Consider the following 21,618-nt stretch of genomic DNA (forward strand, 5'->3'; position numbering starts at 1 on the left):
AAGCATAGGCTAATTTGTTGTTGAGGATATTACAGCAAGTTATATTTATTCTGTAGGATAGGACCGAAAAAAAGAAAAAAAACAGACGTTGAAGATCGAAAAAACTTGAGCCGAACTTTTAAACTAACAGTGCTACATGCCCAACATTGTACATGTCCATGGTTTTGATTTCACCAGTCACCTCAAAGAGAACATTTCACACAAAGGGATAATCGGTAGCCTATAGATGGCCATTGGTCGGATAAAGGGATGGTCGTTTTAAGAAGGATTAAAAACAATGAAGAATAAAAATTTAGAATAAAAATTTGTTCTAAAATATCTGCTCATCGAAAGGTATGATTAGCTTAAAGGACTGGCATCTGTAGAGGTTTATAGGTATGAAGGCTATGTATGTATGTGTATATATATATGTGTGTGTGTATGTACAGGTACTGTACATGTACATACTAACACGTACAAGAATATTTCAAATGAGTAATAAATCAACAATAAAAAAATTATGCCGTTAGCAAGTTACTACACAAAATGTATGTTGACTACTTAGAATTTTAAAAGTAGACAGTCAGGAATTGGTTAGATACAAGTCCGCATTGTGTATAACTAGACTTAGCAAGATTCTTCGCTACTGAACAAAAATCTGGATATTTGAATGAAGTACTGTGCTTGTATTGCAGACATCTCTTTCAAATGAGTCTCATACCGTAAGTTTGGATCTAAATGTCACGCGAAAAATTCTATATTACTTGCACTTACCCGTCAAGAATTAATGGAATATATAAGCATTGTATAGCAGTTTTGTTATTTGTGAACAGAATTTCTTCTCTGTTTACAAATAACAAGACAGGAAAAAATACAAAACAAAAAAATAATTAACTAAAAATGCACAAAGGACTACCGATAAACTATTGTATATAACTAAGTTTGAAGTATTGAAATACAGTAGTTAGTTTGTTTCTTTGAAATTCAGCTACATTGGATTTGTCGCAGTGTCGTAACTTTTCGTAGCGAATAGCAAGAGTGTGCAAAGTGAAACTTATAAAAATTCACTTGTCATGTGACATGACAAAAAAATGTTTAATACATAGGCCTATTTTTATTAATAAAAAATATTGAACAAATAAAAATAAAGTTGATTTGAATAAAACGAGTCTCCATTTGATAGCATGAACATAAATAGTATGTAGAAGGCTGAAGAACCTTTTTTTAACTCTTTCGGTCTTGTGGGCACTTAGATGGCCTCTTTTAGCAAGCCCACAATGGGGCGACCGGGTGGTGAGGGATGGGGCCCGACATATCCGAACGGACCACCCCCGAAAAATTCCTGGGATTTCTCGACCCGTCCGGATTCTGGATTCTGGGTCCTCCAGAGCGGTAGGTCGGCCATCAGGCCCAAAGCTGAAGAAGTAATGAAATAACAGCAAATTGCTGTACCAGTACTGTACGTCTAAATTTCTGCAGGTTAAATTCAAATATAAAATTAGATTGCGTGTCGATTGACGTATCGATGAACTTCTTTGCAGTTCATTGTCTTCCTTTATCTATTGGCAATACGACGAAATTCATATCATAACTTGCAATTTAATTGTTTATAACTACGACTTAATTGTTAAATTTTTGCGTACATTTTTCAAATTAAAATAAATTATATATACTGTATATATATATATATATCTTTGTCTGATAGTTACGAATTTTTCATATTATTCATTCTATGGACCATGTTTTGTTATATTTTTACGACTAAATTTCTATAATTCATTTCAATTTTAACATTTACATTTAAAACTTGCTATATATTTACATGACCATTGTAGATGTGCCAAGACATAAAAAACTAAAAATACAACACAATAGAATCAGATGGCCGAGACGGTTTTAAGATCTGGAGAACCTGGGATGGTCTATAAATTTTTCGGTGGATTATCTGCCCGGGATAGATTAAACCCCTCCTTTTAAAATTGAGAGGTTTAATCATTTTCATGTTCCTTTGTTAAATACTTCTATTTTGTTGGCTTCTAGCTTCATCCTGCACTACCAGGTCATTCCATTGTAGATGTAGACTTGATCAAGCTCATAGTGTGTACGAAAAAAAACGACGTGTTAGTGCCCACAAGGTGGAAAGAGTAAAAAATAAACAAAAAAAATCTGCAGTTTGGATTTTATTCTCGAATGGCTTCTTGTTCATTGCTTACAAGGAAGCCATATAGTCCTCTTTCTTTTCCTTCATATATTATATGAAAAAGTAATTAAGAAAAAGTTTGACGGAGTTTCAAGAACTTCTCAAACACAACAATAACACAAAATGAACAATAACAGACACTCCAATGACAGCCATCTCTTTTCTCTCTTCTCTAATGACCCTTCTTATGATATTATTCTGTCTTTTTGTGGTGTTTCTTATGGTAAAAAAAATTAAATAATTAAAATAAAAAGGATGCGCGGCATAAATTATAAATAGTGGATAAACTTGATACAGTAACACATTTTTCATATATTAAAATATCCTAGAAAATGTAATGAAATGTATTTTTAGTCTCGATAGATTATTAAATTTACTTTTTGTTTTTGTTTTCATTGTCTACGTGAAATTTAAGTTAAATAAATATAAAACCGATAATAACAAGATGGGGAGTGGCAACATCTAATTAGTTACTTGACTTATTTGGCACGTGCTGGTGAGTGATGGCGGACGGAGATGGAGCTTTCGTATGTGAGTGGAGACGTCAAATTTTAAATGAATTTCAGAAAAGACATCAGAGGGAGAATGGACTGTTTGAAGACTTGTTCGCACTTTGTAAGTTTATATTTTCTATTTATTTTTAAATAATCCTTCTCGATTGTAACTTTGGTAATATTTAAAAACGAAACATATATTAATTAATAAAATTTTTATCGATAAATGAGATTGTTTCTTACGAGAATACTCGACAGAAGTTTTAATACAGTTGAAGACGATCCTTTTCACAATAAAATAAGGCTGAGTGTCAGTCAAGGTAAAGTAAAATGACTGTCGATCTAATCTGGCATTTTTAATGTATAAAGATCTCAAGGTTTGTAGACAAAAATATATCTTCTGCATGGCAAGCCTGAAAATAAAAATATAACATTTATGGAGGAACCAGTAGTGAGTACAAATTAGTCTGGAGTATTATCATAAATTCATACTTTTTATCTGTCAAATTAAACAATTACATTTTTACTAGTAGCAAAACAATAACTAGTGGGTATTTTAAAATCAGGAGTCAAAATGTTTGCTTTTTAGATTTTAACTAGTTTTTTTTTTTTTTGTTTGATTGAGCATGTACAGTCAAACTTTGTTATAACACACATGACTTGGATAGGTGGATAGCATGTGTGAGGGCCTGGATTTAAGAATGCTGAGATTCGAATATTTTTATTCATTTTCGTCTACCGTTTTGTTTCAAAACCAAAACGATTTTTTTAAAAGGTTAGGATTAACTCAAAAAGAGAAAAACAACCAACAAATTTTCTCATAAAAATCACTCATAAAACTCCGTTTCCATGAAAATACTTCCTTGTAGAAGATGAGTTAACTGTTGTGTCATAATTTTGTCACGTCGCCCACCATTGGTCAAAGAAGATCATCACCTGTTACGTACATTGGGAAATCTCAAGAAGAGAGCCCCCATATAAAAGGCAAGTGCGATGACGACACAGGGGGAAAGTTATTTTTCTATACTGTGTGTGTGGATTACCTGCCTCTTGTCGCCACTATCTTCGATAGACTTTACAATTCTGACTTGATTATGACTTTGAACTGTATTTCAAACCTGGGAAGAATGAGAATTTGGATCAACTAGACATCAACCTAGACATCAATGTTTATAACTAGAGGTATTTATTCTACTCACAATGATATATAAGCTCTCTCTCGAATATTTCCATCTCGTGGTTAGGGTCGCGACTAATATATATTTTGTCCGTTATCAAACCCGAAATCTATGAATTATACGGATTGAAAGTCCCGAGAGGGATCTGTACCCTCGATTCCTTAATTAATCATCTATGTAAAAATGTTCAACAATAAACGGGTATAGTGTTAATGAACTTGGATTGGTGTGCGTTTCTTCCGGCATTATCACCTCCATACTGAACCCGGAATCCTCCATGAGATCACTCATGATAATTTGTCCTCAATCTAACACGTATCTATTCGCTAAGAAATTGATAGATTTGTGTCAGATCCTGAAGGGAGAAAGGATTTAACGATCCTTCCCCCTAAACCCTTTTTACTATCCTTTAGACAAGTGGGACCGGACCTCAAGGTCTCGAGTCAACTAAGCAATAGGGGAGTCAAGAACTCGTAACCATCCTATTCCCGATTAGTTTTTAACACGCATGCACATACAAACACACATAGCCACATGGAGTGGCAAGGGATGGCATGTTCCATACTAATGCTTTTCCATCCCTAACTCTCAGCCACTCCCCGCTGCTCCCCTCGAACAAGTTTAAAAGTAAATATGTAAAAGAGTCAAAGCAGATGAAACAGAAAATGGGCACATCGGACTCAAATGATAGACTATTTGATAAGCCATGAGGTAAAGAAGAAGAAAAATTTAACATTTGTTTTTGTTCTGCTGTTTGTTTGTTTTTATTGACCCTTGTTGTGAGATCTGCGGGTTAATTAGATTAATTACTATAAAATATTATAACAAAATATTTTATTTCTTTGATAAAAATTTTAACAAAAAGGATGTTGAAAAGAGAGGAAACAAACTTCCTTTCTAGACTGACTAAAGTTTTGTAAGGAACCAAGTCTGAGCTTTATTTTTATTTTACTTTTATTTTGCTTTCATTATATTTTGTTTGGGGCTTATGTTTATTTAAGACGAAGGTTTCCTCACCATTCACCTTAGTAACTTAAAAATAGAAGAAAAACCAACTCACCGACGAAAGAAAAGCGCCGTAGAAAAACTCGCGCACACTTGCGCTTCCCAAGCGGAAAAAGTAAGTCCGCACCGAAAAAAAGGGGGGGGAAGACCCCACAACCCAGTTAGGAATCGCTAAACCTTAAAATAATAAAGCATCCCGATAATTGTTAAAAAGAATAATGTAAAAGGTTAGCGAAGTATTGTCGGAAAATAATCTGCCAGATAAACAAGAAAAATTTAATGTTACAGATAAGTATGTAAATGAGGAGAGTGAGCTCATTCAGAATTGTGACGTCACCTCACACTATAAAGCCTCTAACTCAAGTGAAAACGAACGAGGTGAATTCCTGATAGCAACGAGCTTATAGCAGTGAACGAGAGAGAGGTGTCCGATAGGATTTTGAAGTTATTCGATTTGTGGATCGACGATTATAGAAAGTCTTGAGAGTTTGAGGAAATAGGTTCCTAGTATATTGAGGTGACGATTAGGATCTTTAATTTATAAGAATTATTGTTTATAAGTTAATTCTTTGATTTTGTCGAATTCCAAAGGGGAATAGAATTAAGTTAGAAATAGATTGATTTGAGTTGTCGGATTGATTCTTGTTGAATTTCATTGAATAAATTATTGTTTGATTTTTACTAAATACTGTATATAGAAGTTTAATTAAATATTTGATTTTGTTATTGACAAACTTTGTCATTATTTAATTCGGTGCACGCTTAAAGTCCAGGCCTGGCACACTAACGCGAATCCGCGTAAAGTACCCGTTAGGGAACGGCTATTTCCGGCACACAGTAGTGTCGATAATCGTTGGAAAGTCGGAAAAATAATATAGTACTTTACAGTTTAACTCAATGTCCTATGACGATGAGTCAGTTACTCAGCTGTCCCTGTAAAAAGGGGTAGATTTCCTGTCTTTTTCACACAGTTCACTGAAGATAGAATGTGCCACATATAACTTGTGCAGCAGTGATGAAGAGATAGCCTAGAAAGGACAGCCACATAAGAAGTTGGCAATACTTTATAATGTGCACATAGAAGTTATGCTCAAGATTCACATTCTCATCTCGATCACCTCCCATATAAAGATCGTACGTCAACAGAAGAATAAGCCTCCTCTGTGAAGGTAGTATAAATGATAGGTTTATGTAAACTCCCTCACATACGCGGATTAGATTAGCATATATTTGATCTCTCAGTATGTTGTATTTTCATTGTAATTGTTTCATTTGACTTCTATTAAATATTGTTGTTGTTTTTATATTGGTCTAGTTAATTAGTCTCCACTCATATAGAGTAGTAGACCCTGTTATGATCTATACAGATGTTGTCACTCAGATGTCACATTTATCATCTATAATAGTTTATGCATTTTAATCCATGATAAATCAATTAACTGATGTCGGGAATCCTGACGTAGGAGAAAGTGATTTTACGATTGTCTTGTCTCCACATTTTTTATCACTCATTTTAAAAGCCATCCTTAGACGCAGTGAGCAGATCCTACCGATCTGATGACAGAGGGCAATACTTTTCGAACGTATTCGCACTTCGCACATTGTCATACATGTTACTGTGTATGACATGCAAGGAGCTGCATTATTGATATGGCAGCTCCTTGTACAATAATATGTTGCTAGTGATCTTGGGGTTATTGTGTTTTTTTACATTATGTACTTTCCCATACTATGTCTATGCAAGCTATTGGCGATGTGAGTGACCCTCGCTCAGAAATTTCTGTTACATCCCTGCACACGTTGCTATTACGGACTAGTTTTCTGGCTGTCCAGGCTATGAACTTTGGTCTTTGTATGTAAATTAACTTGGATATCAGTCAATCTTTATTAGCAAAAAGGGAGAATCCTGTTGCAGCGGGCAGTTACATATATCAAATAACATTCAATACATCTCTATATTAATTCTGCTGATTTCTACATTAGTTAATTTCTAACAAAGTCTTTAATTTTAATAATTTTTATCACAATTACCACAATAAAATATTGACTTAGATATCTCAGACTTAGTTACAGCAGATATTTGGTTATAACAGACTATATTTTTCCAATGAAAAATCAACTTATATATCCTATATAATGAACTCTGGTATTTATGAGAAAAGAGGGTGATACTGAGAAAGATAACTGCAAAAAAGAAATGAATTGCTATTGGCATGTGTATGAAATTTTACATTATTAAAGAAATTTAGTTTGAAAAAAGCAGTCAGAGTTTGTGAGGAATCCATTTACTTAAACAAACTGTAAGCACAGTTTAGCATAACAGAAAAAGTTGAAAAGCTTATGAAGAAGCAAGAACAGATTGGAAATGACTTTGCACATGTACTTATGATAATGTTTAGGAAGCTTTTTTGAAGTGGTTTAGCTAACAAGCTTGCATAAATGAACTTTTCTTTTAGGAAAGAGCTAAAGAATTTATATGGATGATTAACCACAATTCCTCTAAATGTAGCAAAAGATGCCATGGCTATTTTAAACATATTGTCAGATAATTTCCAAATATGTGTGCAGAGGCAGCATCAGTTGATAGAAATGTTGTGAACAATTTCTCAACTTTATCATATTTGTTGGAGCCATATGAAGCAAAAATGTTTTAATGCTGATGAAAGTAAACTATTCTGTTGTTTACTCCCAGACAAAATGTATTTTAAGGGATCTGTTGTGGAGATAAGAAAAGCAAGGAAAAATTAATGGTAATGGATGGTGCAAATATGAATAGAAGTGAAAAGTTACATTGGTAATGATTGGAAAATTTGTACATCCTCATTGCTTCAAAAAGCTGAAACTTTGAAGTGTGCATTTAATATGAAAGCATGAATGACAACTGAGAGCTTGGGTGAAAAGATGGTTCAACGAAGGTAAACGTAAAGTGCTTTTTATTGTAATGAAAATCCAGATGCAATAATTTTCATATTTTTTACCATCAAATTTGATATTTTGTTTGCAACATATGTCAGGTAGTAAGTTATATAGACATTACTGACAAAAGTACAAATTATGGTAGTTCTTTCCATTCAATCTACGCTGATACTTTGAGAAGTGCAAAAAGATATGTAACAAGAAACAATTGCAAACTGTTTCAAACAATCTGGCTTTTTGACCTCAGCTCACAAAACAAACAAAATTTTATACTCAATCGGATGAAGACAACCTGCCTTTTTTAATTTTTGCTCAAAGGGTTTTAGCTTCAATGACTACATTACATTTGATAATATTGTAAGAAGTTTCAGTACTCCAACAGGAGAAGGCATCATAAAATGATAACATCTAATAATATACACTATCTCTTCAGTATGTTCTGGTGTCAGTACTTCTAAAGATAGAAAAGAGGCAGTCTGTTACATTTTTATGTATCAAAAGTGCACTTTACACTCTTTATCATTATTTGTTTAAAAATTTCTGACAGCATTGAAGAACAAAAAAAGTATTGGAACTAGAATTATTTATTGTACAGAAACACATTTCAGATCAAACAAAAATGATTGATTATTTGAAAATGTAACTACTGTAATTAAATAAGGTTTGTTATATAATAAACAAGTTTTCTTTCAAGTTATTTTAGTGTAAACATTCAAACGCACAAACCAGGGAGAGAACTCAGACCTGTGGTGGACAAGGCCAGAACACCAACTATTATTTTAGTGTATTCTTCAGTAATTCTGTTACAACTGAAACATTAATGTGCCTTGATGAGAAGCACTTTTCAGTGCATTTTGAAGTACCTCAAAGATAATAGATTTAGAATATTATAACAGACTGACTTTTGGTTGTCCCCAGAAGTCTTTTATAACAAACTTTGTAATTTACTTTTTGTAAAATAAAAGTAAATTTACAATTTTAGTCCACTTTACAGAAATTAATTTTAAAAATTTCTTAAAATAAATTATCTGTAAATATTCTCAGAATATGATGATCTCCAGCAGCAAAACAATAAGAATTATTTATAGAATATTCTGTACTATGATTCTTAACATTTGTTATCTGGAAATAGATAATTATTACTAAAAATATTTTCAAAATTTTAATTGTAAAATTTTAAGAATTTCTTTTTATTGCCATATATATATATATATGGCAATAATATATATATATATATAAAAACACTTTATAACTTTGTAACAAAATATACTAGATGCTAAAAATTGATGCAGTGTAAGTTTTCAAACATTATAGAATTTGATTTGTAGTTAATCATATTTTCAAAATTATAATTAAAATGATCATGAAACCAGAATGTAATTTTTCATAAAATGTAACAAGTGAATTAACTACACCCAGGAACCAAACCTGCATAGATTTATGGATGAAGAAAAAAGAGAAAACTGTGTGAAGGAATTAAACATTTCAGTGGAATCAGGAGTCTCAAAAAGGACTGTTCATTTGATTTTAAAACAGGCCTGGCTAACCCGAATTGTTTTGTGAGCCACTTTGATTATGTGTAACATTATGGTGGGCCACAATTTAGGCAAATATGCTTTTCTTCTTCTTCTATGTAGCTTCTCCAAGCCGGAGGTTGCTAACAGTCAATCACCATCCCTCCTGATCTCTCGCAGCGTGAATTAGTTGATTGTTATTAATTTGAGTCCATTCCACTATATCTTGTAGGTAGGTCCTCCGCTGTCTTCCCTGAGAATGGGTTCCTTGGATCCTGCCCTGCAGTATGATGGGAAGCAGTGAGTTGGTGGCCCGGATGGCATGGCCACAGTACCTTGGTTTGCATCCTGCTACGATAGGTAGCAGCTGTCACTCTCCCACTTCAATCCGTTCCAGCATGCATGCATTGGTCACTTGTTCTGTCCAGCTGATCCGTAGCATGCGGCGGTAGCACCATATTTCGAATGCTGCCAGTCTTTTCTCCATGCCCTTATTCAGGGTCCACCTCTCGCACCCGTACAGCAAGACAGACCATACGTAGCTTATTTGTAAGTGTTCTCTGGAAATTAGAGAAGGTTGATTTTGCCATTTGGATTCATGTTCGGATTTCCTTGTCACATCTACCATTTCTTGTTATAATGACTCCAAGATATTTGAATTCGGTTACTTCTTCCAGTAAAGTACCATCTACAAAGATTTGGGAATTGTCTGCTGCGAAGATTTTTAAACATTAATTTAAGTGAAAGCAAATTGTTCAACTTTAGCTTCGCGGGCTACTTTGAAAACCTTTGCGGTCGACCATGGTCTATGTGTTGGCCATCCTTGCTATATACAAACATCTCAAAACCAGCCCACCTTATGTAGGATACTTTGTAATTATAGAGATGAGGTTATATTGTATGAAAAATCTAGGGTATATATTTAGTATATACCCTAGGGTGAGAGCTTGCAAACTCACATTGGATCATTGGGGGGCTAAATTAAAATGACATGTCACTCTCATAAGTAGTCAATTCTTATCTTTACCAAAACTTCCTTAACTTGCATCATAATGGTTAGTGCAGTAGGTGTATTTTACATGTGCAACTTTTAATGTAGTTTAAAATACTTCTGTATTCAACAACAAAAAAAAACAAAAATAATTAATAGAACTCAATTGGAATATCTCCCATAGTCTTACAATGAGAATCCAAAACTCAATGTACTGTCATTATTGATTGTTTTTTTTTTAAGAATGTTTGTACAAGGTATAATATGTTAAGGTATGCAGGGTCAGTTTTTCCAGAAAAATAGAAAATAAGATCAGTATTAAAAGAATTTGGCAAGAGCTTGGCCATATTTTGAATCCATATTTGTCTAGATCTGCTTGTTTGATTATATTTTTACAATGAAAACTTTTCCCATTGATTTAACATGGGGATAATCTTGCAGCGATTTGTCAGTTTGAATTCCTACCAAGGAAGTCTGATTACTTCACTTCAATTAAAATATTTTTGTTGTGGATTTTGTACCAAATTAAAAATAATCTGAAATGGTAAAATTATATTATAATTATCAATTATGGTACACTCAAATTTATTATTGGAATCTGTTTGTAAATTATGGTACAAATTGAAAATTGTTATGGTTGGTAAAATTGCAGATTATGGAATGTGGGAAAAGAATTATTTTAACACAGTAAAAGTATATTGAAAGAAAAAGATTCAAAAAACTATGTAGAAAAAAGAATAAACTAAATATTTAAACTGTAAACCAAATTGAAAAAAATAAACTAAATTCAAAATTAAAGGCCTAGTCTGGTTTAAAAAAAGACTAAAATGGTAACACTGATTTTCAAGTGCAATGTTTTGTTGTGCCAATAATTGGCACAACAAATTATATATGCTATAGATTTAATGAAGAATAAATTGTTTAGACTATTATAAAATTGTACAAAAATTAATTTGTCATATATACATCTATATATATATGATTTGTCAATAAAACCATGTTGCATATTTGTTATAAGTGATTATTAATTTATTTATGGTTTTAAGTGCCACAATAGCAACTATATTAAAAGATGTTAAAATATATGCTCTATGTAGTGCTGTTTCATTGGATTAAAGATCAGGTTTCATAATTTAGCAGTTAATTACAGATTGTTTCCTGTATCTTGGTTGGACAATGTGCAGTATTCAGTTGAGGCTCTAGAAGTTTTATAAAGTTCAAGAGCTCCTTTTTTTTTGGTACCCAATTTGTTTGTTACATCAAAGGAACATTTTCACACTTTCATCAATCTATTCCCTTCACTAAGTAAATAGACTAGTCCCTGCTACTATGCATTTTTAGTCTGGCCAATATTTGTGAAATGATACCTTTCTAATCAGCAGGTAGTCATGCCTAGCATAAACAAGAAATTTTTGTTTTCAGTACTTAACAAATATAAAATGCCACTTTATCAGAACTGACTGATAAAACAGTTTTTTATTGTTATGATTACCATAAGTATCACTTTTTTTGGTCAGTGATAATTCATGTGTTAATTGTTTATTGAGAAATATAAATTACTTTTTCTGTTAAATTGACATATAATGTTTTATAAATATTTTTAAGTTTGTTGAAGTGACATTGTATTAAATTCAAATTTTAAACAATAAATAAAACAAATTTTGTAATTTTTTTATTCTATGTGAAAATATCAATCTAATATTGACCTAATTTGTAAATAGATTTCAAGTAGCTCTATAAATAAATATTATTTATAGAGCTATAGCACAAATAAATAAATATTAGAAAAACATTAATGGATTTTTATAAAATATACTGTTTGAATTTTTATATTATGTATATAATTATGTGTATAACAAATTAAAAAATAATTCTTGTTTGATAAATAGCAAAATAAAAACAAGTAGATATTTACAAAAAATTTTGAATTATTTAGATGAAATTAGAAAAATTTATAACTTTATTACTTATTAAACTGTATATCAAATTTTCGTAGAAATGGATAATATTTTGTTTGATATTTATCACAAAAGTTACTTGTCACAACAGAATAGGTAAGGAATTTTCTCTATAAATATTAAATTTTAGATAGAGAACTTGTTTTTAGAGAATAGAGAACTAAAAAAACTTTTTTTTTGTAATTGGATGTTTATTTTATTAATTTGTTTATTACATCAAAGGGAATCAGTTCCCATAACTGGGGAATATTACAAAAAAAATAATTTTAACATCAAAATACTGACACATTAGCTATTAAGCAAAATAATTTAGTTGCACAACTATTTTAAGACTTTTACCATATTTCCCTGGATAGACATGCCAGTCTCGGGGAGACCATGAAATCAGATATTTTTATAAGGTAAAAACTGGTATGCCAGTTTATCCCAAGGGAATGCCAGCATGCCTGTTTAAGTGAGATTATAGATTCCTCTCTAGAGGGTGCATAAAAAAAACAAGTTATGTCACATGAAAACAAATGCATTTTTATTCTAAAACTGTGAAACTGTCAGCATCACATCAAAAACTGTGATTATTTGTTTAAGTTCTTCGTTTTGTTTTCTTTCTGATGACATAAAATACTCTTGTAATTCCAAAAGTGCTTTTTTTATGTATATTTTATTCATAATTCAAAGATACAAAAATTAACATATTAAGTTTAAGAAACTAGCTATAAATTATCTCAGTTACACCAATTAACATATGCTTTGTGTGAAATTTGAGAGGAAGGTATTATTTTTAAGATCATAGTAGATGGTCAGTGCAGCCCAAACTGACTAACTACTACTAATGTCAATAAGTTATTAATTGTTTTATTGTATTGTAAACTAAAACTCTTTTCCTGATTTTAAGTTAGTCAAATTACTGTTGTTATTTTATTGTACTTGAAAGAATGTTTTCTTTAATGTTTAATTAACAACATTAAAGAAAACATTCTTAGTTTTAGATTTGTTACTTTTGTTAGATCGGATTAATTTTATATCTTATTCACAGTTTGACTGGCATGCCAGTAACCCTGGGGTTTTTTGGCATGCTGGTCTCCCTCATTTATATGCAGCATGCTAGTCATTTCACAAAAATACATATCACAAATTTTGTTTGTTTAAATATTCATTTTTTAACAGTTCAGTGAATAATAATTGAAAATTGTGTTCATTATTTTAACTGAAATTCACATTTGATATATAATTTTTATGAAGTTTTCATGACATTTCACATTTAATAGCAATATGATACAGAGAAATTTGTTTTAATTTTATAAAAAAATACACAAATTTTTATTAAATATGATTATTAGTGATTCATATCTTACAAATCATCTATTTAAATTTATTTTAATTTCAATTTTATTTATCTACTTATGAATGCAAAGTTGATTCATCCAGTGGTCACTAACATAATTTTAAGAAATAGTCAAAGATCTGTAGTATAGGACTGAGGAGGAGCAGAAGGTCTGAAATGCATTTCCTGTTATAATAAAGTTGGAATAGTCAATTATTAGTGTGTTCCTTGTGTGATTAGTTCTCTCCAATAAAATTTATACTTATAAGTAAAGGATATATCAAGAGAATGAGTAGCAATTAAACAACACAAATTTATACTTCTTTAATTTTATCAATTTTTTTTATTTTCCTCCAAGTGTCAAGAAATCAGATGTGTATGTTGAATATAGCTTTTGATGGAATAGGCATCAAAGTATCTCATATATATAATATATATGGAATATTTCCTATAGAAGAAAGCATAAATATTAGTGATGTAACGAATATTCGGTTACTATTCAGTATTCGGCCTATTTTTCACTATTTGGCCAAATACCGAATACCTAAAAACAGGAGTAAGAAATAACAAAAACACAGTAAATTAATCATTTTGGTATTTAGATTTAATGTTATTGGGTTAGTGTTGTTTGTTTATATTTATTTATAACTTATAGCATGCACAAAATAAAAAGAAAATAATATTAGTCGCTTGTATTCACAATTTATAATTACAAAGATCAGCACACGTACATACCTATTTGTTCGAGAATCGTTGCACATCTGAGGGTCTGACCCTGCCTTTTTTTTTTTTTAAGCGGTTGTCTTTGCTCTTTCCTTTCTCTTTTCTCTATCGCTCTAGTCCACGTAAGCCCATGCATACATCACAATATGCGCTCACGATGCTTTCGATTCGTCACTTTTCCATCGTAAATTTCCCATTTTACAATTATGTAGCCTGGTGATAATGGAGAGAAGAGACAGATAGGACGTCGGTATAAGTCCCAGTTATGATTTCACAGATTCGAGACAGCTTGGTAGCCTGAACGGCCACAGGCTTTCGCCCGTGCACGCTAAGTGACTTTCATTACAAGAATGTAGCTTTTGAAGTCTATGACAACAATTGTTTGGCATTGACAGCCACGAATTTCGCGCCAATAAGCTGCCTCGACTTGTTCGATTATATTATCAACTCAATTTCATATTTATTTTCACATTTTTACTTCACGTCCTTTTCTGTTCTTTTTCTGTTATTTACACATGAATGTGAATAAGATTTCATTGTTATTCACATTCGATATTATCATTTATCACATACTGCCATGACGCTCTTGTCTGTCCGCTATAACTGTCAAGAATTAACGTGATTGGAGAAGCGTAGTGACAACAAGCCAATAGAGAGCAGGGTCCTTGCCATAATGTGGTTTGCACGCCAATTTTCGTATGTGCGTTAATCAAGCCGAATAGTTTGGCCGAATATTCGGCTATTCGGCCACGCTCCTGGCCAAATATACTATTTGTTGCAACACTAATAAATATGTCTTTATGATGTTGCTAATAGTCAGTTAATTCTCCAATTTACAGAAACAAAAACAATGTGTTGTGATTTATTACTTGTTTTTTTAATTGAAAATTTTTGTGTGTAATTTTTAAAAGAAATCTTTTTGTTATGTATTATATGCTGTACCATATTGTAAATATATTGTTTGTGGTAGAGCAGATTGTAGCAAACAGCTGCTTTGAATGTTACTACATATAAAGCAGCTGCTTGTTAAAAACTGTATTTGATGATCACAAATATTAATGATCACTGTATTTTATATTTGATGATCACTGTATTATATTTTAATGTGGTAGATTGAATTGAGTTTTAGTTACATTTTCAGAAATTAATTAGGTGTTTTGGGTTGACACTATAATGCATTAAATTTTCCCATTTAAAATACTAGGAAATAGACTCCCAAATAGTTAATGTCCAATTTTCAAAAACAGATTACTGAAGTGAAGTACATGACTATTTCCATTCATTATTTTAAACCAATTATTAAACTTTCAAAGTGTTTATATACTTTATGAACATGCCATGACATTTAAATAATTAATATAATTTTTCTCCCAGCGGTTCTAAATTATTTAAATTAATTAATTTATTTATAATTATTAATATTAATAAGAGATGGCGCCTAACGCTTACCTCTAGTGCCAAATTGATTACGTAATTTATTTAGTAATTAGCATTAAAATAGCCCGATTGATTTTCGGCATTCGATTGGTGTGTTACTATATTGGATAATTATATACTTAATGAAATAATTGTGGCAACTGTTTATTTTAAAGTGCTTCAATTTTCTTATTTTTATTTGTACCTGAAAAGCTTTAAATGAAAAGATGAAAATATTCATCTTTCAAATATTTATTAATTCTTTGTTTTTTATTATTATTACATTGAATTTCATACACATGAAGTTTGATTACTATTATTAGTGTACAGACCTAGTCGTGATTTACTCTAGTTCTTATTAAAAATTTTTTGAATATGTAACCTATTAAATTATATTATTGTACGTCAAGATTCTATGAATATTTTTAACTTATTCATTACATACAATATTATTTAGATTTCTATATTATATTATTAATTCAATAAAATGCTTTAGCATTTTATTGAATTAGTTAATTGAATTAATGTTTATTTTTAAACTTTTGCCAGTTATAATGAAATTTATAGCTTTCAGATTGATAAATATGAGATATACTAAAATAATTCATAATTTATATCTTTAAAATTATGTAAACAATTCTTACATGCAGTCCCAAATAATATCAGTTTCTGAGGCTCATCAGGCTTCAAACAACAAATTTTTTGATGTGTGAAAGAATAAAACTATTCCTTTAATTAAACATCAAAAAAATTTGAATTTCCATTAATTCAAAATCATTCAAAATCCATCTAATTATAAAAAATTAAAGCAGATGAACAATGTTCTCTCTCTCTCTCTTTACCTACTGTAACATTTTAAAATTAAATTAATTTTGAATGGTTTTACATCAATAAAATTGAAATTTTTTTTTTATATTTGAAAGGACATTTTTGTGTTCTTCATCCTTTGATGATTAGCTACAGAAGCTTGAGATTGCTTGTAAAAATTTTTTTCATATTAATTTTCTTCATTAGTTTTAAAGTTTTAATTCTTTGTACATGGATATAATTTTGAATAATTCATAATTCTTGTTAATAGTTCATTTATTCAGTAAAACTGCATTCATCATAAACTACAAAAACAACCACTCATATCTTTAAATGTAGTGCAAATTTTACTTTCTCAAATGTTTTCAGTCATTTTAGTTGCCCTTCCTCAGGATAAAAACTGCAATTTAAAAATAAGAACGAAAGCTGTCCTCTGGAACTATTTGCATTTAAAAATTTTAACAAGTTAGAATCCCAACCATTTAACTGCACTTGTCAGACTTTTATATAGATTAAACATATAAATTGACAAAGATGACATATTCAGGCATCAAAAATTAACATGTATGTGTTGGATTTAAATATAAGTATATAAAAAATAAAAACAAGAACAACAAAAAAAACATAATTTTAGCAGATAACATGAAATATATAATATTTTCTGCTTCCATGCTTTAACATCTTAGTTTACATCTATTAGAGCCTTACACACACTGGATATTGCAACATGGTATTTATAATTTACTGTTTGCTCTCTTGAAGATGTTTTGTATATTTTCCATACTTCTGTGTATCTTATGTTTTTACTTTGCACTTTTTGGATTATTTTAGCCTGATCCCAGTCTGTTGAGACAGACTCCAGGTCAGACATTACATAAACTGCTATTGCAGTAGAAGGATGCTGTCCGTGTATTCTTTATTCCTTGATGTTAATGACTGACTAGTAGTGCCTATGTAGTATAGGTATTGCTCAATCCTACTGTACTTTATTTTGTATATACCTGGAATGTGCATTGGATTGATGGGTTCTTTGTCATTCCACAGTAGTCCATGTATAGTGGGATTTCTTTTGTAGGTGATTTTCTTCCCATTAGCTTCTCCTATCTTTTTGTATATGTTGTGTAGAGATACCATATATTTAACCACTGTGTATTCTGCCTGTGTGTCCCTTCCTTGAACCTTTCTTACCTAGCTTGCACCTCTTGATCATATTTGCCATTGTTGACGTTTAAATCTGAATTGTCCAATAGCTTTAACGTATTCCAGCTCTTGTATTCTATCTTGTATGTTCATACAATGCATGTGGGCTCTTCTAAAGAAAGTCTAGAATGCAATCAGTATAAGTCCAACATGTGCAATAAAATGGTTGAGATTCTGAATCATTAAATTTTTGAAATACAAATTGTTCCAGACGACAGCTTTTGTTTTTATTTTTAAATTGCAATCGGTTTTTATCCTGAGGAAGGGCATTTAAAATGATTGAAAACATTTGAGAAAGTAAAATTTGCACTGCATTTAAAGGTAAGTGGTTGTTTTTGTAATAATTCATTTCTTTTGCAAGAAGTCATAAATTTAAAAATCAGGCAATAATTTTAAAGTTTTTATACTGTTGATATTAAATGAAGCAAAATATAATAAAAATATTAAATGAAATTAATAAAATAAAATATTTTATACAGGTAATCGATTATACGAAAATATTGATTTATTACAAAAAGAAAATATACGTTTAAAAATACAAAAAGCTCGATTGGAACAAGATACTGAAGAGGGTTCAACAAGGTATGAGTAAATTATTTTTTAAATATATACAGTTGTACTGAGTATTAAAAAAAATCATCATCATTTTTGAATGACTTTGACTAAGTTATTGATGATGATAATTAAACTCCAGTTTGCTTCCTAAATAAATGACATTTTTGGTTGTGACTTCTGATCGATCATTTGTAACATGCAATGCACAAAGCTTCATTCAAGTGAAAAAGCAATATTTTAAACATCATTTGAACATACTTTCACACAAAAACCTTCGTAACTCCAGTGATACTTGCTTTATACATCAGCGAACATTTTCGACCCCATCTGGGTCTTCATCAGGCTATGTTTATGAGGAATTCGAATGCGTATGGAACAGAACATTAAAACGAACTTTAAGCGATTCAAAATTTTGAAAAACAAACTTAAGAATAAACACGGAACGTTGCGCACGCGCAACCACTCCTTTGCGAAACGGTGAACACAACAAAAAATAGGAAATTCAACAAATCAGTTACGGGGGTGGTTTCCCTCATAACAAAACTTCCACGCGCCCGATATCCCGACTGCATCCCTGGAATTAATGCACGTGCCGCGTAAACCTGCTTTATATATTTCAAGAGTCTCCATGGCCCTCAGTTGATCCATACGATGAGAGATCCTGATCATACGGGCCCTTTGTAAGTCAGCCGTGATTCCTGGTTCCGTGGCAACTATTGATAGGGCGGTGGTGTGTTTTTTATTGTCAATATTGTATTTATGCTCCCGAAGCCGTTTGTGAAGGGAGCGTTTGGTTGATCCCACATAAACCAAACGGTTGTTAAATCTGTCATCCCACATGGGGACGGTATACACCCCCGGTGCGTGTTTCAAGTCAATTGCATCTTTTCCGTTGCGAAGCAAGTTGTAAACGGATCTAGGCCTACTGTACGCTATCTTAGTCCTGGTGATGGATGAGATTTCCCTGTATATTTTATCCAGATGGTGGTTGTACGTTACGATTTTTCTTGCACATTTATTATCCAAAGACTCCCCAAGGGAATTGGTATTGTCCCGTGTGTTTGCCTGTGTGTAAGCACGAGCCATGTTATATATTAAGTTCTTATTATATCCATGCTGTGTGGCCATTTCCTGAACTTGCCTTAGCTCAGCCATGGTGCCTTCATAGCTAGAGTGATGCGTGAAAGCCCTCTTAGTTAATGCCCAAAAAGTCGCAATCTTGTATGAGTAAGAGTCCTTCGAGTTAGCTGGAATGAAGAGCGGTACATAGGACTTTTTGTAATAGACCTTGTATGTGATTACATTATTCTCAGTTCGAATGTCCAAGTCCAAAAAATGCGCGGCGGTGTTGCTTTTCTGGTCCAATTTGATTCTCAGGCCATAAGGGTTATCGTTCATTAAATTAATGAACTGTTCTATGTTGGGTTCCGTTTTCCAACATAAAACATTTGGAAAACGGAATGGTGCTTGCGTGCTTCCTGATAAATTATTTTTTTTACGAAAAATTCACTGAACTTTGGAGACATCATTAATAGAAATAATTTTTATGGCCGTTGAATAAGAAATGTTTTTTTCACAAGAAATGTACAAAATTAGTGCTGTATTAAATTTATGGTAACTAATTTACATACTGTACAGACGATAGTAAACTCAACTTACTCGCCTAAACTCTCTGTAGCGTGGCACTGGACTGCGAAAAGTATATATATAATTATAATAAAGTTAAAATAAATTAAGTTAATATTGTACAGACGATAGTAAACTCAACTTACCCGCCTAAACTCTCCATAGCATGTAAGTAGTTTGGCTGCTCGTCCACTATTGGTCCAGATTTGACCAATCCTGTTGCGACATGAGTAGGCAATGACGTTTTACTGCATTTTACGAGTCTCTTTTAGTGTCTTTATACAAATACGGTTGCAATTTTTTTGCCTCAATATACGAATCCGCATTATTTGAACCCGTGTTATAGGGGGATCAACTGTAAATGTATTTTAACTTGTATATTTTGAGTGCTAATTCTGATAATATTAAACAACTCAACAATATTTATGATTACAATAAGCAGATTCTATTGTATATTTATAAATCTACACTTTACAGCTTAAAATAATCTATTCAATTACAGTAGAGCATCGATTATCCAACCCCTTATCAACTGTCACATCGGTTAACCGACCACGTTCTAGTCGGCAAATTCAAATGTCCACTAGTGATGTGGCACTACAGTATTTGGCTATGTTTTGGCTACTTTAATATTTTTACTATTTTTACGTGCTTTAGCTGGCAACACTGGCTTGACCATGAAAGGGAGCCAGTATTTAAACGAGGCTTAATTTTCTAATTTTTAACAATACAATAGTGACGATTATTACTAAGAAAAATTTTTGTTAGGCTTAACATCAATGAAAATTTAATGCGAAGTAGGTTAATAGTGATATACTAATTACATGGGATATACTAATGTACAGTACTATACTAATAATGTATTCATATTTTTCGGTTATTTGTTTTTTCAGTTATACGACAACCCCAGTCCCCAATTGAGTCGGATAATTGATGCTCTACTGTATTACAATTTGTTTGATTCTGTTTTCATATATAAAACAATAAATGGATCAAAACATTTGAAAATCTTGTGCTAAAATTGTTCTCTTTTTTATTTGAATCTGTTTTGAAGTATTTAATACTATTTAAGTTATTTAGTACAACTTTTTAAAGTATGAATCTAAGTTAATTTTTTAAGTTTAATTTATAAAATTATGTTGAATTAAAAATCAATATATATATATTTTTTTATTTTTAATAGTTCTGGTAGAACAAGTGAAAAAGTTAGTGTATTAGATAGAACAGTATTCCAATTGAAATCTGAAATTACTGAACTTCATCGTACGAAAGCAAATGTAAGATTCATAAATTTTTTCAATTATATTTAAGCTTTTTATTGTCATATCAAATGTGAATTTATGTTGTTTCTTATAATTTTTTTTATTAATAATAATAGAGGTGCTTTTATTTAATTTTCTATAAACAAAAATAAATGAGCTAAAAAGTTTTTTTATATCTGCTTACCATTACTTTTCAGTTTTGTTGTATTCATTTTTTTTCTAATATTGATATGTTACTTTGTTCATTTATCTCTACATGGTTATTGACGAGCAATAATATGTAATTATGGTATTTAGGACGTTCATTATTATTATTATTATTATTGTGTTGGATTTAGTGGGTAATACAGTAGAACCTCCATTATCCGGACCTCCATTATCCGGATTTTCGATTATCCGGATTGTTCAAAATAAACAAAAATTTTACGAATTTGCTGATTTGCACTTGGCGAATTACGACACTGTTTATGTAC

At 31.2% G+C, this 21,618-nt stretch overlaps 1 protein-coding gene across 1 annotated transcript in view; it reads left to right on the top strand.

Annotated features, from left to right (window-relative positions):
* Window positions 1–2,647: 2,647 nt before the first annotated feature.
* The window catches only part of LOC111636083 (autophagy-related protein 16-1-like), a 116,143-nt gene continuing 97,172 nt past the window's right edge, over window positions 2,648–21,618 (top strand). Inside the window, exons 1-3 of the mRNA XM_023381253.1 lie at window positions 2,648–2,794; window positions 18,182–18,284; window positions 21,067–21,160. Coding sequence (XP_023237021.1) covers window positions 2,683–2,794; window positions 18,182–18,284; window positions 21,067–21,160 — 309 coding nt within the window. The 5' untranslated portion in view covers window positions 2,648–2,682. The remainder of the gene's footprint in view (window positions 2,795–18,181; window positions 18,285–21,066; window positions 21,161–21,618) is intronic.

Source organism: Centruroides sculpturatus, unplaced genomic scaffold, assembly GCF_000671375.1.
Source record: "Centruroides sculpturatus isolate CEXI.00-Female unplaced genomic scaffold, Cexi_2.0 scaffold731, whole genome shotgun sequence".
In the NCBI taxonomy this organism is placed as follows: domain Eukaryota; kingdom Metazoa; phylum Arthropoda; class Arachnida; order Scorpiones; family Buthidae; genus Centruroides; species Centruroides sculpturatus.